Source organism: Eptesicus fuscus, chromosome 12, assembly GCF_027574615.1.
Source record: "Eptesicus fuscus isolate TK198812 chromosome 12, DD_ASM_mEF_20220401, whole genome shotgun sequence".
Taxonomy (NCBI): Eukaryota; Metazoa; Chordata; class Mammalia; order Chiroptera; family Vespertilionidae; genus Eptesicus; species Eptesicus fuscus.
In genome coordinates, this window is record NC_072484.1 from 281628 (window position 1) to 296440 (window position 14813).

At 57.5% G+C, this 14813-nt stretch overlaps 1 protein-coding gene across 2 annotated transcripts in view; it reads right to left on the reverse strand.

The window, feature by feature from the left end:
* Positions 1 to 3156: 3156 nt before the first annotated feature.
* DNAJC5 (DnaJ heat shock protein family (Hsp40) member C5) overlaps positions 3157 to 14813 on the reverse strand; it is a 31967-nt gene continuing 20310 nt past the window's right edge. The window contains exons 2-6 of one of the 2 annotated variants that reach the window (XR_008557613.1): positions 8567 to 8684; positions 7759 to 7972; positions 7133 to 7304; positions 6979 to 7047; positions 6623 to 6696 (exon numbers count right to left, since the gene is read on the reverse strand). Coding sequence is in view for 1 of the 2 variants with exons in the window: in XM_054723783.1 (XP_054579758.1) it covers positions 6593 to 6696; positions 7133 to 7304; positions 7759 to 7972; positions 8567 to 8673 (597 nt within the window). In the remaining variant the exon portion in view is untranslated. Of the gene's footprint in view, positions 6697 to 6978; positions 7048 to 7132; positions 7305 to 7758; positions 7973 to 8566; positions 8685 to 14813 lie in introns of both variants that reach the window. The other variant, XM_054723783.1, reaches the window with a different exon arrangement.

Here is a 14813-nt window from a genome sequence, read left to right on the forward strand (position 1 = left end):
CAGCTGGCACACCTGGAGGCAGGAAGCACCTCACTTGGATTTCTGGGCCCCAGGCCTGGTGCAGTCCCACGGGCATCAGGGTTAAGTCCTGGGAGAAGACCTTACGCTGGAGGCCGGGGGTTTTCAGACTCTTCAAGGTCAAGCTGAGTGTTTGGGGGGAGGAAAGGGGGAAGGTGCACAGGATTCAGAGGTGGTGGGGCAGGGGGTAGCAGGTGGATTTGGCTGTGCTTGGGTTAAGAGGGCAAGAAGGGGGCAATTCCCACATGGGGTTTGTGGGACCAGGTGTGTGATGGGGCTGGAGGAGGAACTGGGCTGGAAGCAATGGCCACTTCAGGGGCGATATACCCACCGGGGCAAATGCTAGGCAGGTGGGCCTACTCCAGGTGCGGGTCCCTTGGCACATCTGCTCACCAATGGGCTTCCAGCTAGGAGCCAAGAATCACCAGGTGCCACGTGGCTGGATGTGGGGCTAGCTGAGCCCTGACCTTCCCTCGGTCTCCATGCACCCCAGTCCCAGTGGGCGTTGAGGGCGTGACTGTCCGCCACCAAGATGGCTGGGGAACAACGCACTAGGGGAGAGGGGCCCTTGTCCCGGCGCTGGGGGTGGTGCCTCAGACACTTCCTAAGTTCTGGGGAATCAGCATCTAAACTGGGGTGCCCCGCAGGGGTTATCCCTCTGAAGCAGAGGCCTAGGGGCTCCACCTCTCTGAGACTTGGAGTGGGGGGCGTGGGACAGGGACAGGCAGCGCCACCACCGGGATGGGACCTCCGTCGGTGCGGCGGGCCCTGGCCCCTGCGGGGGTCCCCGGAGCCGACAGCTAGGGAGAACTTCACTTTGCGCGTGGACTGCACGTGTCCTGCGGTCCTCCCCGGGCTCCCCAGGTCCTGCCACGGTTATCGAGCAGAGGAAGTCCTCCCGTGGTCCTGGCGACCCAGGTCCCCAGGTCCCTGCTTGTCCTCGCCGCGGGAACCCATGTGTTCCTTGCAGGCCATTCCCTCCAGCTTCTGCAATAAACTCCTTCGAGTGGTCGTGCTGACTGGCACAGCCCACGGGGTCAGAGGGCACATCTGACGCAGCAAACCGCAGTGGTTTCGGAGCAACTAGTCCAGGAGGTCCGGGCCCAGGGCGCCCCGGGGACCACTCACCTCTGGGTCAAGCCCCTCCAGCCCGGAGCTCGGCGCTCGCCCCATCAGGTGGGTCCACCCGGACACAGCCCTAGGCCAGGTCCGCAGGGAGGGGGAGCGGGGAGGGGGTGAGAGGCTTCCGACAGGCCCCGCCCTTCCATGTAGACCACACCCCCTGCCAACACCTGCCTGCGGAGCTCCGGCTCCAGGTGACCTGGTCCCTGGTTGTGTCCCTGGCCGCGAGGACAGGGCTAGGAGAGCGGAGGGCTGGATTACTTCATGATGGTCCATAGAATCCCATAGAGAAAATAATGAATATAATTGTGGTTCTACCTAATTAGGATAATCAGAAGAGTAAACAAGCCCTAACTGGTTTGGCTCAGTGGATAGAGCGTGGGCCTGCAGACTGAAGGGTCCCGGGTTCGATTCTGGTCAAGGGCACGTGTCCGGGTTGCAGGCTTGATCCCCAGTAGGAGGCAAGCAGGAAGCAACTGATCAATGACCCTCTCATCATTGATGCTTCTATCTTTCTCTCCCTCTCCTTTCCTCTCTGAAATCAATAAAAAAAATACTTAAAAAAAAGAAGAGTAAACAATAAGGAAAAACGTCTCAGAACACTAAGGCTGGCAGGGAGGTGGGAGGGGCCTGCAGCCCAGGAAGCAGGGAGGCCGCAGCCCAGGGTGGGGCAGGGTGGGGCAGGCCTACTCCTCTTCGGTGAGAAACTAAAACCACCACGTCCAAAAGCCCAGCCCCAGCCGAAACCGGTGTGGCTCAGTGGATAGAGCTGGATAGAGCGTCGGCCTGCGGACTGAAAGGTCCCAGGTTCAATTCTGGTCAAGAGCATGTACCTTGGTTGCGGGCACATCCCCAGTGTGGGGTGTGCGGGAGGCAGCTGATCGATATTTCTCTCTCATTGATGTTTCTAACTCTCTATCCCTCTCCCTCCCTCTCTGTAAAAAATCAGTAAAACGTATTTTTTTTTTAAAAAAGCCCAGCCCCGAGGCACTGTGGTCAATTCAGCTGGTGGACACTGCTCAGCAGTGAGCACACACAAACCAGCCCTCCCTCCCGGTCAGGGCACAGGATGCTTCTTGGTGGGGCAGGCCTCTGAGCGGCCCTGATCGGGAACGAACCCACAACTTGGTTGTATCAGGACTGTGCTCTAACCAACTGAGCTACTGGGCCAGAGCCAACGCTGGTTAATTTTTTCAGAATGTTTTTGCCTTGCCCTGAGCGAAGACCAAAGGCACAAAGGAAGACCCACCCCTCCCCCGCAGACAGCGGCTGCCCACAGCCCGGGGCCTCCCGGCTCAGAGTGGCCTCCCGGCTCAGAGTGGCCTCCCGCCGTGTGTGCAGAGGGGACAGACTCATGGAAGCAGCGCTGGCACCTCTCACCTCAGGGGCAAGGCAACAGGCACCAAGGTGGTTGAAGTGCAGGGACATGGCTCCTCTCGCCGTCAGCGTGGTGGGAGGATGGGCCCTGCCCAGGAGATGCCCTTAGGAGGACTGGGCACCACCGGCTCAGAGACAGACGGCCCAGGGGGGACGGTGGTGTCCAGGAGTGAGGACCCGAGTTTTTGCCACAGGGATGTCCCGGTGGGGCAGGCCTCTGAGTGGCTAGGTCCAAAGGTGGGCATGGATGGAGCTGCCCAAGGGTCAGCACAGAGCCCTGGCACCGCTGAGAGGGCCACCACGCCCACTGTTCCGAACACTGGCAGCAGCTCACGCAGCTGGGTGGAGGGGGTGGAGCTGCTGTCTCCGGGGCGGGTGGGGGGGACGACAGTGCGGGCGCCCCTGCCTGCCGGCACACGCCCTCAGAGGGCTGCAGAGCCCAGTCCCAGGGCTCTCAGAGCTCCCTTCTTTTTCACTCCAGTCTCAGCATTTAGAAAGCGGAGGGGAGAGACATCCAGCCACCCTTGGAACAGGCAGGTGGGCGTGGCTTCCCCGCCCCCAGGGGACTGAGGAGGGACCCCCAAGGTGGGCTGGCCAACAGGATTCTTGCAGGGACAACTAAATAAGACACGCCTGGTCTGCAGTGAAAACATTTATTTTACAACAGTTATCTTTATTCTAGGTCAACATTCAGACATACAAGATGGAGGTCACTGTGGGGAAACATCCTAACCCGCCCGCCTGGCCCTCAGGTGTGCACGTGGGAGCAGGGCCTGGGCACCCCAGCTCTGCCAGGCTCTGCTCACAGGGCAAAGCCAGCGCGGACAATGCTTCCCACGCATCGCACTTAAGTTTTAAAAACAACGTCAATACATTTCAGTGCAAACTGCCTCCCTCACTTAGTGTGAAACGAGTCCATTTTCCAGGGAAACAAAGTCTAAGGGGTGGTAGGACCAGGCCGCTCCTCCTGGGGGCGCAGCACGGCCTGCTCCTCTCCGCGACCCCTGGGCCGATCTGTGGTCCCAACAGACTGTTTAGAACGCAGTTGGTCACTGATTGTATCTGATGCTTAGAAAATTGGTTTTAAATGTTCCAAAGTGGAATGGGTTTCTACCACCTCCCAGATGTCACACAGGACGGGATGGTGATGGGCACCCACCCCGGATAAGCTGACACTGCGGTGGGCCAGGCACCTCGCCCCGCCAGCTGCCCAAACTCTAGGTACGTGGCGGCGTCAGCGCTGTCTCCTGAGCAGCCAGCAGAAGAGCTCTCAGGACCCCCTCCTGCCCAGGCTGTTTTGGAGCCAACTTTTATTGTACTTGCTGCATTGCCCCTGGACAGCAGCAGTGAGGCCTGCTGCACGCTATATACATATACACATATGTACACACACGGATACACCACTGCCCACACCTGCAGCGCAGACGGCACTGACCGTGCCTGGCGGGCTGTAAAAATGTAGCTTTCGCCACTTCCACAGGCGGAAGGCTCACAGCCAAAGGAACAAAGCAAGCAGCCAGGCCGGTGCCGCACGGGCTACAGCGAAGAACACAGGAAGGAATGGATCAGCCACCTGCCTCACGCCCGCCACCGCCCCGGGAGGTGCGCCGAGATGAGAGCCAGGAGGGACAGACAGGCCCTTCCCCGTCCCTCCCGAGAGCCTGGTGTGGGGAGGCCCAGCACGCTCCCCGACTGCCGGCAGCACCGTGCAGGCTCCTCGAGCACAGACGGCGAAGCCCAGCGGCGGACAGCGTGGAGACACTGCCTGCTCCAGCCACAGCCACCCCGACCTCTTCCTCTACCAGGTCCCAGCGGGGCGGCTGCACTGACGGTGGGACAGCGAGGGAGGCACACACACCGAGGGTCATATCTAAAGCAGTTTGAAACGAGAACAGAGCCAAAAGGAAGACAAGGCGACACATCACTGAGCAGAGAGAAGCCTACACACCAGCAGCTGCCGTCAGACATGCTTCCCGCAGGGACAGGGAGGGCGCCCACCGCACTGGCTGCCGCCAGGCCAGCCCCCTTGGAACCGGATGGGCTTCCTCTTACACAGACCCCACACCCCTGGGCCACACACACTGCCTGCCCAGCTCTGGAAGGCCCAGGGCGGTCCCCACTCGGCAGAACCAGTGCCTCTCCAGGCCAGGCGAGCAGAGGGAACGCACCGGCCCTTCGCACTCGGGAAGGCCCTGCCTCGGGGCCGCCCGCGGTCCTCAGCACCGTCACGCTGACCTCGTCGGACAGACTCAGGCCCGCCGTCGTTCCCACGCCACCCTGCCCGAAGAGCAACACTACGCTGCCACCGGCGGCACCTGGCGGGGACGCAGTGACCCACGGGAGGCCGGCTGGGTGGGGTTTTAACTGGGTTCTTGGTCATTCCTGGGAACAGCAACTCATTTCCTAAATCACTTCCAGGAGCTCTCCGGGTGGACCGCGGCCAGCGGCTCCGGCTGAATCCTGGGCTTCGGAACCGGGGTGGGCACAGGGATGGCCTGGTCTCACCTCCTCCCTCGTTCCCCGGTGGGTCAAACAATGAGTTTCTTGTCCTTTTAGGAGAGGCCTGGTTTTAGCAAATTAGTTCTAATTCAACATCACAGTGCAGAGATACCCTCTCCTTGGACATCTTCATGATCACTAACTACAATGAGCAAAAAACCAAATGGGACCAAGCAGCTGCCCAGGCCCTAGGCTGGCCTGCAGGAGAGCCGGCGGGAGGGGCTAGGACTGAGGGTTCTGCCAGTGGCCACCCCGCCCCCAGCTCTGGCTAGCACAGCCTGGCGGGCAGCAAGGGCCACAGGGGAGGACAGTGGCTTCAGGAACATGTCTGGTTTGTCTGAGCCAGGGAACCATGTCGCCCAGCGCTCCCCGGTTTGTCCTTCACTCTCCTGGGGATGCAGCGACACAGGAGCAGCGAGCACATTCATTCTGCAGGCACCAGGCCCACGGGGGCCCCGTGAGCCTCCAGAGGCTGGTGTAGGGCCAGCAGGGAATCTGCTATTTGGTACATCGTAACCCACATCTCCTCAGTCTCCAAAGCAGGGGCACCACCCACCAGGCCTGGGCCGGAAGGAAGGACGGACGTGCAGCAGTTCACAAAAGGCTCTGCCCGCAGCAGCAGTGAGACCCCGGTCTGGCTGCTGGCTCACAAGCCTAGGGCACCAGGCCCCCGGGGCCACCTCTCCCACGCCAAGTGTGCCTCTGACCCCGCGACCTCCCCAGGACCCGGAGCAGCTGCAGGAAGAGGGGGGGCAGGGGCTCGGGAAGCAGAGAGGAGGCTGGGCAGCCAGGCGCCACCTGCAGCCTGGACTCAGCCTGACTGGCGATCTGGGCCGCAGCTGCCACTGTGGTGCTTCGACATCCAAAATGGTTACCAAGAGGCCACAGGGCCTGGAGGGACGCGGAGGCTGACGCGGAGAAAGGAGAGGGGAGACGCCGGTTGTGGCCATCGACCCAGCTCGTGGCACAGGGGACTCAGGCTAGATCCAGGCTGAGAGGAGGTCTCAGATCAGGAGCTCCCACAGTCCCCACAACACCCTCACCCCCGGAAAAGTCCCGTCACAAGGCCATGCACACAAGGTGAGCAGCAGCTGCACGAACTGTCCTTGCTACCAACACCCGGGGACGTGACAGTGCAGAGGCCCTACTGGACCAGACCACAGCTCTGCAGGCAGCACCTGCCCCGGCACAGGAGCACGGAGCAGGGCGGCCCCTCCCACCTGCTGGGGACACCACACCACGTGGCCAGCTCATGGCAGCGACCTGACAGCCCAGGCGGTGCCGCCACTGCTCTATGCGGTCTCGCTGCAGCACGTCCACAACACAGACAGACATGGAACAGACCCCACACATGCTATTAGAAAGGAAAAACAGAAGACGGCGACCGTAGCTAAACTGCTTTAAATACTGCATGCTACGCACTTCACGTGTTGGGGTTGGCGGGTGGGTGAGCACAGGGGCAGAGGGTCCTTCCCGGGCCAGAGCGGCTCCCTCCCGCCTCTGTGACTACAGTTCATGATGCTAAGGTCGAAGTGGCCGGTGCTGATTGATCCGCACGTCACAGCTTCTCCTGAACTTAATTGAACCCGTCGGTATGGTAGCTGGGGTGGGACTCGGCCGTGAGCTGGGTGGTCTCTGTGGCGGACGCTGGCTGTATGACAATCGGCGTGTCTGTGGCCTCTGAAAAGCAATCACATGCATGTTCATCGCATGAGGATGGCGGCCTTCCGAGTGCACCACGTGCCCTGCCGACACGTCCTCCTGTGACAGCGCTCCGTCGCTCTGCTGGGTCAGAAGTGGCAGGACGAGCACCGGGAGGGAGAGGCTGTGTGCTGACCTCCCCCAGCGTGCCCACCTCGTCGCCTCGGGCCGCCGCTGGCCGAGGCGCCCCCCGCCTGCTTGGTCCCCAGGACTACAGCTAGCGCAGCTGGCGGGCAGGGACAGCCCCTGCGTCTGCTTTACCTCCGAGTCCACGTTCAACCTCAACGGGCCCAGCTGCCACACACATCCTGGCCCCATGTCAGTGCCCTCCTGTTTGACAAGACAGTTGGACATGGTTGAGGGCCCATCCTGGCACCACCCCACGCACGCAGGCCAGGCCCTGGGCGGCACTCACCCCGCTCGTCCGACTGCAGCTGCGCCTCCAGGTCCTCGGGGGACACGTAGAACTCGGTCTCCTCGCCCTCGGGCGCCTTGGGCTTGCACTTCCCGCAGCAGCAGTTGAAGCAGCAGCACAGGCAGCAGCAGCAGTAGCAGCAGGTGAGGAGCCCGCAGAAGACAAACAGGGCCTGCGGGGGGAGGTGGGTGCTGGCTGAGACGGCTCGAGACTGGGGACTCCCCAACAGGGCACCCCGACACACCTGCTGTCACCCTATGAGAGCGACAGACAGACAGACAGGCGGGTGCTCCTATTCTCCTCCAGATCGAGGAGTGTAAGAAAGGGCCAACATGGGAGTCAGGAGAGACAGAGCATCCAGGTGGTAAAAAGACCGTTCACAGAGGGACTGCGAGCAGCCCTGGCAGCGGGGCTGTGGGCTGTGTCCTCACACCTGACGGGGGCTTTGAATGAGGAAAGGAGGGTGATGCGAAACGTTCAGCGGACAGGCACACAACTGCCCACACTCACACGGGATGAGCGGGGCACGGCCACCCCCCAAGCACCACGGTCAGGAGTGCAGAGCACACGATCATGCAGGGACCAGTGAGCCCGGCACCTGCCGCCCCGTCACTCCACGTCCTCACCTTTGCCCACCAACTGGACAGCACGAAGTAGGTGTTCACGTTCTCCTCCCCGAACTGCTCGGCCACGTAGAGCCCCAGGGAGCCGTACTTGTCGTAGATGTTCCTCTTCGTGGCGTCCGTGAGGATGGTGTGCGCGTTGTTGATCTCCTTGAACTTGTCTGCAGCCTCCGGGTTGTCAGGGTTCTTGTCCGGGTGATATTTCAGGGCCAGTTTCCTGCAGACCAAAACCATGGCTTGGTCTCATGTTTCATGTTCACCCACTGGATGGAGGTGCCAGTGGAAGGAGCATTTGCCATGACCATTCCACTTTCCTACTCTCCACAGAAGTCAAGAAGGGGTGGGTCAAAAGAAATCTCTGCCATCATTTCGAACTTTCCACAGCCCAAAGGCAGACCCTACCCTGACCTCTAGTGTCCGAGCGGCTAACTGCACACTTCAGCACAAAGCAACAGGCAGGGGGTCTGATCAGGCACTTTGCTGTGTGTTTAGTCATCACAGCTTCACCAATGACATCGCACCTAAGGGTTCCGTTCAGGTTCAGCCTGGAGGTTACAACAGGGCAAGCGGACTGTCACCACCGCCTGGAACCAGTCAGTCATTCAGCAGCCAACAGCCCCTGCTCAGCCGTCAGAGCTGCTTGCTGCACGACTGTCTACTCCAGGGCAGACAGTCTGACAAACATTAATGCGCTAATTTTAAGCTACAAGGGAACACACCACACATACAAAGATGTTAAATTAAAAATTAAAAAAATATATATGGTAGTTCTTGGTCGGTGCCAATCACACCCACGAGGCATGGCTCTTACCGGTAGGACTTTTTAATGTCGTCTGAGGTTGCGTTCTTGTCCAGCCCGAGAACATGGTACAGCGATTCCCCAGAGGTAGAGAGTGAGCGCTGTCGCTGGTCAGCCATGGTAGGCTAGTCTACAAGAAAAATTCAAAGAAAACTCAAAAAGCATAAAGTGTACAGACACAGCACTCAACCACAGCACAGCAGTTTTCAATTGTATGTGCAGAGGGCTGTGATACCACTTCCCTAAGTTGACTTTCAAAATTAAGTGGGTTGATTGTAATCCGTAGAGCAGAGAGTATGTATAGCTAAAAGAAAAATGAAGGGATTGTCAAAATGGATAAAAATGCAAGAGCCACTCACTATGCTGTCCAGAAGAGACAAACCACAAAGAGAGACCCTCTGAACACCTGAGAGAGAAAGAGAGGGAGAAGCAGGTACCCTACAGCTGCAGACCCTTAATGCTGACCCCCTTTCCCGCAATGACAGAGCGAAAGGTAGACCACCCCAGGCACTGAGGCCTGAAGGACACCATCTCAGCTGTTATTCCAGGTTGGTCCTGGGAGCGTGTCTGTGGAGCATCCACTTACTCCGCTGCCATTTTTTCCTTAAGAACACTATAAACACCACGGCTAACTGATTCTTATACGACACCAACCTCTACAAAACATACACTTCTTACTTTTTTAAAATATATTTTTTATTTCAGAGAGGAAGGGAGAGGGAGATAGACAGAAATATCAATGATGAGAGAGACCATTGATTGGCTGCCTCCCGCACGCCCCCTACTGGAGACAGAGCCTGCAACCTGGGCATGTGCCCTGACTGGGAATCGAACTGTGACCTCCTGGTTCATGGGTCGACAATCAACCACAGAGCCATGCCAGCCGGGCCAGATTATACACCTTTTAAAAATCACAGCATGCCCCATGTTCAATTATCCACGAAAATATATTGGTCACTGAGAAACGAGACGCTATTGCATGCGCACTAGGAGAGCACGTGTCAAAGCGAGGATGGGGTGTGAAGCACTGGAGCGCTCCCACGGGCTGCGCCCCCTTCAGGACAGTCTGCAGCGCTTCACCCACACTCATCACAGGCCCAGCAACTCCACTGCGGGCGTGGCTCTCACCTACGCCCGCACAGACTTACACACGAAGGTTCACAACAGCCACACTCTGGAAACAACCCACATGTCCGTCAGTGAGTGAGTGGATGGACAAAAAGGGGTCTAGGGTAACTCACTCTGGGCCCCTTCCTGCTGCCTTGCAGCAGAAAGGCCATATACCCCCCAACTTTGTCTCCCCCAATACATTTTGTTTTCTTCCCACCAAAGAAAAGAGGGGTCTATACAAACAGGGATACATCCTGAGTGGACCTGAGAGACTGAGAGTGCCGCCCAGGAAGCTCCTGCACACGCAGAGCCATCCAGAGCGCAGACCGATGGCTGCCTGGGCGTGGCAGACGGACAGAGCTCCCGAGGGCTCCGGACCCAGCATGCCACTCCCTGGCAATTTATCCAAGAGAAGAGAAAACACTCCCAAAAACCTGTGCACAAAACGCTCACAGCGGAATCAGTCCGATTCCTCCAACTGAATGGACCATTTACTCAGCAATCACAGAACTGCAGACGCACAGACGAGGTGAGTGTGAACGGGAGGGGGGCGCCGGGCAGCAGCAGGCCCCGTGGGCTGGTTTGTTCGGTATCTTGACCCCAGAGGCGGACATGCACACCACACTGAGAAACACAGCAGCAGCACACAGTCACAGTGGAAGCGGAGAATCTGGGTGGCACTGGCAGACAGAACCCTGGTTGTGATATTAAACTAGTTTTGCAAAATGTTACCACTCTGGGAAACTACATGTGTGTGAATCTACAATTATCTCAATTAAAATGACAATTACCAGTGAATTACCAGACCAGTTCCAGGTGACCTGGTTGGTTTAGACCAGTGGTTCTCAACCTTCCTAACGCCGCGACCCTTTAATACAGTTCCTCATGCTGTGGTGACCCCCAACCATAACATTATTTTCGTTGCTACTTCATAACTGTAATTTTGCTACTGTTATGAATTGTAATGTAAATATCTGTGTTTTCCGATGGTCTTAGGCGACCCTGCTAGCGGTTCTCAACCTAAGACCATCGGAAAACACAGATATTTACATTACTATTCATAACAGTAGCAAAATTATAGCTTTGAAGTAGCAACAAAAATAATTTTATGGTTGGGGGTCACCACAACATGCGGAACTGTATTAAAGGGTCGCGGCGTTAGGAAGGTTGAGAACCACTGGTTTAGACCTTGGGAATCAGCCCGAAGTAGAGACAGATACATATTGTGATCAGCAGCAAAGGTAAAGGCAGTCTGAACGTGTGAGCAGCTATGTTACCTTCCCTGCTGCTGATTAGCAAACAACGCGCTGCCGTTGCAGGAAATTCCTGAGCGAAGCTTCAGTTGCCCACAAAGGAGGCTTCAAATCTCTCGGAAAAAAAACCTGCCCGGCAGGAATAAGAAAGGCACGGAATACAGGCAACTGACAAAAAGTCAGAGACGAAGTGACAGCCAAACCAGACCCAAAGGAAACAACTGGTGTGCAGCCGAGGCCCCTTCAGCCGAGGCCACACCCAGCCACCTGGCAGACAGGCTTCCATCACCGAGGAAGCTCCCTGGGGAAGAGGGAAGACTCAGCTGCAAGTGGACGGCCGACCAGGGAAAGTCAAAGGAACGGAACGCAGGTCTGGGGACAGGGCTGCTCCGCACCCCACAGGACACCCCTCTGTGGAGGAAGGAAGCCAAGGAGGAAGCGTGACGGGGTGGAGGGGCTGAGGCCCGCAGGAGAGGCCAGGCAGGCCAGGCGCTGCTCTACACGCTCCCCCTCCCCAGGCCTCATTACAACACAACATGCAAATGTTAAGTGACAGGGAATTCACAACAGACAGCAGGAGGGCACAGGATGGTCACCAGGGTGTGCTGGCACCTCAACCTCCTCCAGGGCCCCCGGGGACCGTCAGCCTGGTGGTCCCTGAGTCCAGGGGTCGGGGCTCCCGCCACCTCGTGAGGCAGGTGCTACAGCAGTATCATCGCTGAGGAGAACGAAGAAGCACAGAGAAGGAAAATCATTATCTGAACCTAAACCGAAGGGCATGACCTTTCGCCCTAGGGACACCGGGTAAGCCACCTGACCCCTGCTGAGGGCAGAAAATAAAACAAGTCTCCCTCCCCCAAAAAGGGTATGTTGGAATCAGGACACGAGGATTCCAAGCCCAGATGTGGGCAAGTTGGTACAGGGCTCTGGGAGTCTGTCCTTAGTCACTGCGGACAGAAACAAGGACACGCACCCACCTCACAGCTGGGCTGGCACAGAGCCAGGGACCCTCATACAAAGCAGGGATCTGGGCTGATGTTTACCTGGCATATTCTGGCCAACTCTCCACCACGACGTACTGTGCCTCTTTAACCCACAGAAACACAGCCCGCAAGTCTAACTACAACTCCTATGGCACTGGTCCCAGAACTGTTCTGGAGAATACAGATGCGACAAAGTATTTTTTAAAATATATTTTATTGATTTCAGAGAGGAAGGGAGAGGGAGAGACAGAAACATCAGTGATGAGAGAGAAGCATTGATGGGCTGCCTCCTGCACGCCCCACACTGGGGATCGAGCCTGCAACCTGGGCCTGTGCCCTGACCGGGAATCGAACCATGACCTCCTGGTTCATAGGTTGTCGCTCAACCACTGAGCCATGCCGGCCGGGCATGACAAAGTATTTTTTATTCTGTTACTCAGTGCCTGCTAAATACTTGACCTCTAGACCCCACCCATGGAAAAACATCAATAATTAATACTGCCACATCCAAACTAATGCTTTTATTTAAAATGCTGCACTAGCCGAAACCGGTTTGGCTCAGTGGATAGAGCGTCAGCCTGCGGACTGAAAGGTCCCGGGTTCGATTCCGGTCAAAGGGCATGTACCTTGGTTGCGGGCACATCCCCAGTGGGGGGTGTGCAGGAGGCAGTTGATAGATGTTTCTCTCTCATCGATGTTTCTAACTCTCTACCCCTCTCCCTTCCTCTCTGTAAAAAAAAGAAAAAAAAAGAAAAAGAAAAGAAATAAAATGCTGCACTGCCCGGCCAGAGTGGCTCAGTGGTTGAGTGTCGACCTATGAACCAGGAGGTCACAGTTTGATTCTTGGTCAGGGCACACACCCAGGTTGCAGGCTCAATCCCCAGTGTGGGGTGTGCAGGAACCAGCTGATTAATGAATCTCTCTCATCATTGATGTTTCTCTCTCTTTTCCTTCCTCTCTGAAATCAATAAAAAAATCTACCTATACTAGAGGCCCGGTGCACAAGATTTGTGCACTGGGGGGGGGGGGGGGCGGGTCCCTCAGCCCGGCCGGCTTAGGTCCAATCCCCCAGGAATCAGGCCTAAGCCAGCAGTCAGACATCCCTCTCGCAGTCCAGGGTTCTCACAGTCCAGGACCCCTCGCTCCTTACCGTCCCTTGCAGCAGAGGCCGGAGAGGCCCCCGCCATCACTGCGGTGCTTGCCAGCTGTGAGCCTGGCTTCTGGCTGAGAGGCACTCCCCCTGTGGGAGCGCACTGACCATCAGAGGGCAGCTCCTGCATTGAGCATCTGCCCCCTGGTGGTCAGTGTGCGTCATAGCAATCGGTTGTTCTGCTGTTCGGTCAATTTGCATATTATGCTTTTATTACACTAGGGGTCCAATGCATGAATTCGTGCACCTTGAAAGGAACTGTTGGCCGCAAGGCTGCAGTGGGCACAAGGGCAGGTCTCGGCCCATCCACCATGCCCCTGCCCAGCCCCTCCCACCGTAGCGCCAGTCCCCTCTCGTCAGCAGCCCCACTCCCGCCGCCACTGCTCCCACACGCTGACAGCGCGGGCCCTGCTCGCACCCACTGACAGCACAGAGTAATTGGGGCCAGCACCAGCAGCGGGTGCAAGCAGCGGCTGCTATCCTGATTGCCCCTCAGGAGCAGGGGGAGATGGAGAAGCCCTCAGGGGCGATCAGGCTGGCAGCTGCTGATGGCCTGAGCGATCGGGACCGGCGCCGGCAGCAGGAGCGAGAGGCGGCTGCCGGGCCCAATTGTCCCTCAGGAGCAGGGGGAGGTGGAGAAGCCCTGAGGGACGACCAGGGCCGGCAGCTGCTGCTCGCACCCGCTGATGGCGCTGAGTGATTGGGGCTGGCGCCAGGCACCAGCAGCGGGTGCGAGCGGTGGCTCTGGCGCCATTAGTGGGTGCGAGCGCTGGGCGGGACCATGGCATGTGGGAGCAAAGAATTTTCAGTAACCACCAGAAGCTCGCCCCGATGACAGCGACCGGTGCCCTGTCTTGGTCTGGTGCCCCCACTCACCTGCTCCACCATCCGGCCATGGCCGACGCCGGCCATGTTCCGTGCTCTGCCTCCTGCTGCCGACACCCGCCAGCGTACATCATAGCAACCGATCGTTTCACTGTTCGGTCTATATGCATATTAGGGTTTTATTTATAGATAGATAAATAGGAGGATATATAAAAGGCTAATATGCAAAGCATCCCTTCGGGAGTTTGATCGGGAGTTCGATCGCTTGCTATGACGTGCGCTGACCACCAGGGGGCGGTGCAGAAGGAAGGCAGCTGGGGAAGGAAGGCCCCGGCCGGCAGCTGGAAGGCCCTTATCGGTCCTGATCGCTGGCCAGGCCTAGGGACCCTACTGGTGCACGAATTCCATGAGCCGGGCCTCTAGCATTTAAATAAGTAAAAGTAAAATGCTGCGCGAATACCTTTGGAAGGTGAGTATCTGGTAATCGGGTTGTTTCTGGGAAGGACCAGGGACCAGAAGCTGAAAGACATCCTTTGCTGAACAGCATTTCTTTATCTAACCCTACACCACTGCTTCGTTTTTAAAATCACGTTCATGGCCATGCTGTTCTGTATTGTTTGAATTTTTAATAAACCCATGTATCGTTTTCATAAAATGATAAAGTTGTCACTAAGAAAATGAGCAGATAGGACCTCCCCTCACGTGCCTCCGTGTCTGCCACTGGAGGCAGCACTGAGAAGGGTCCCTTCCAGGAAGCGTCAGTCACAGCAGCTGTGGGGTCACTGAGTGTGCGGCAGCAGGGAATGGAGAACCGGATCTGTTCTGCGCAGGACCCTCCTCTCTAATAAAAATAACACAGCAACACAGCAGTGGAGTAGAGCAATCCCACACACACACTGTGTACCAAACCATGAAGAGAACCTTCTAGGGCAGTGATG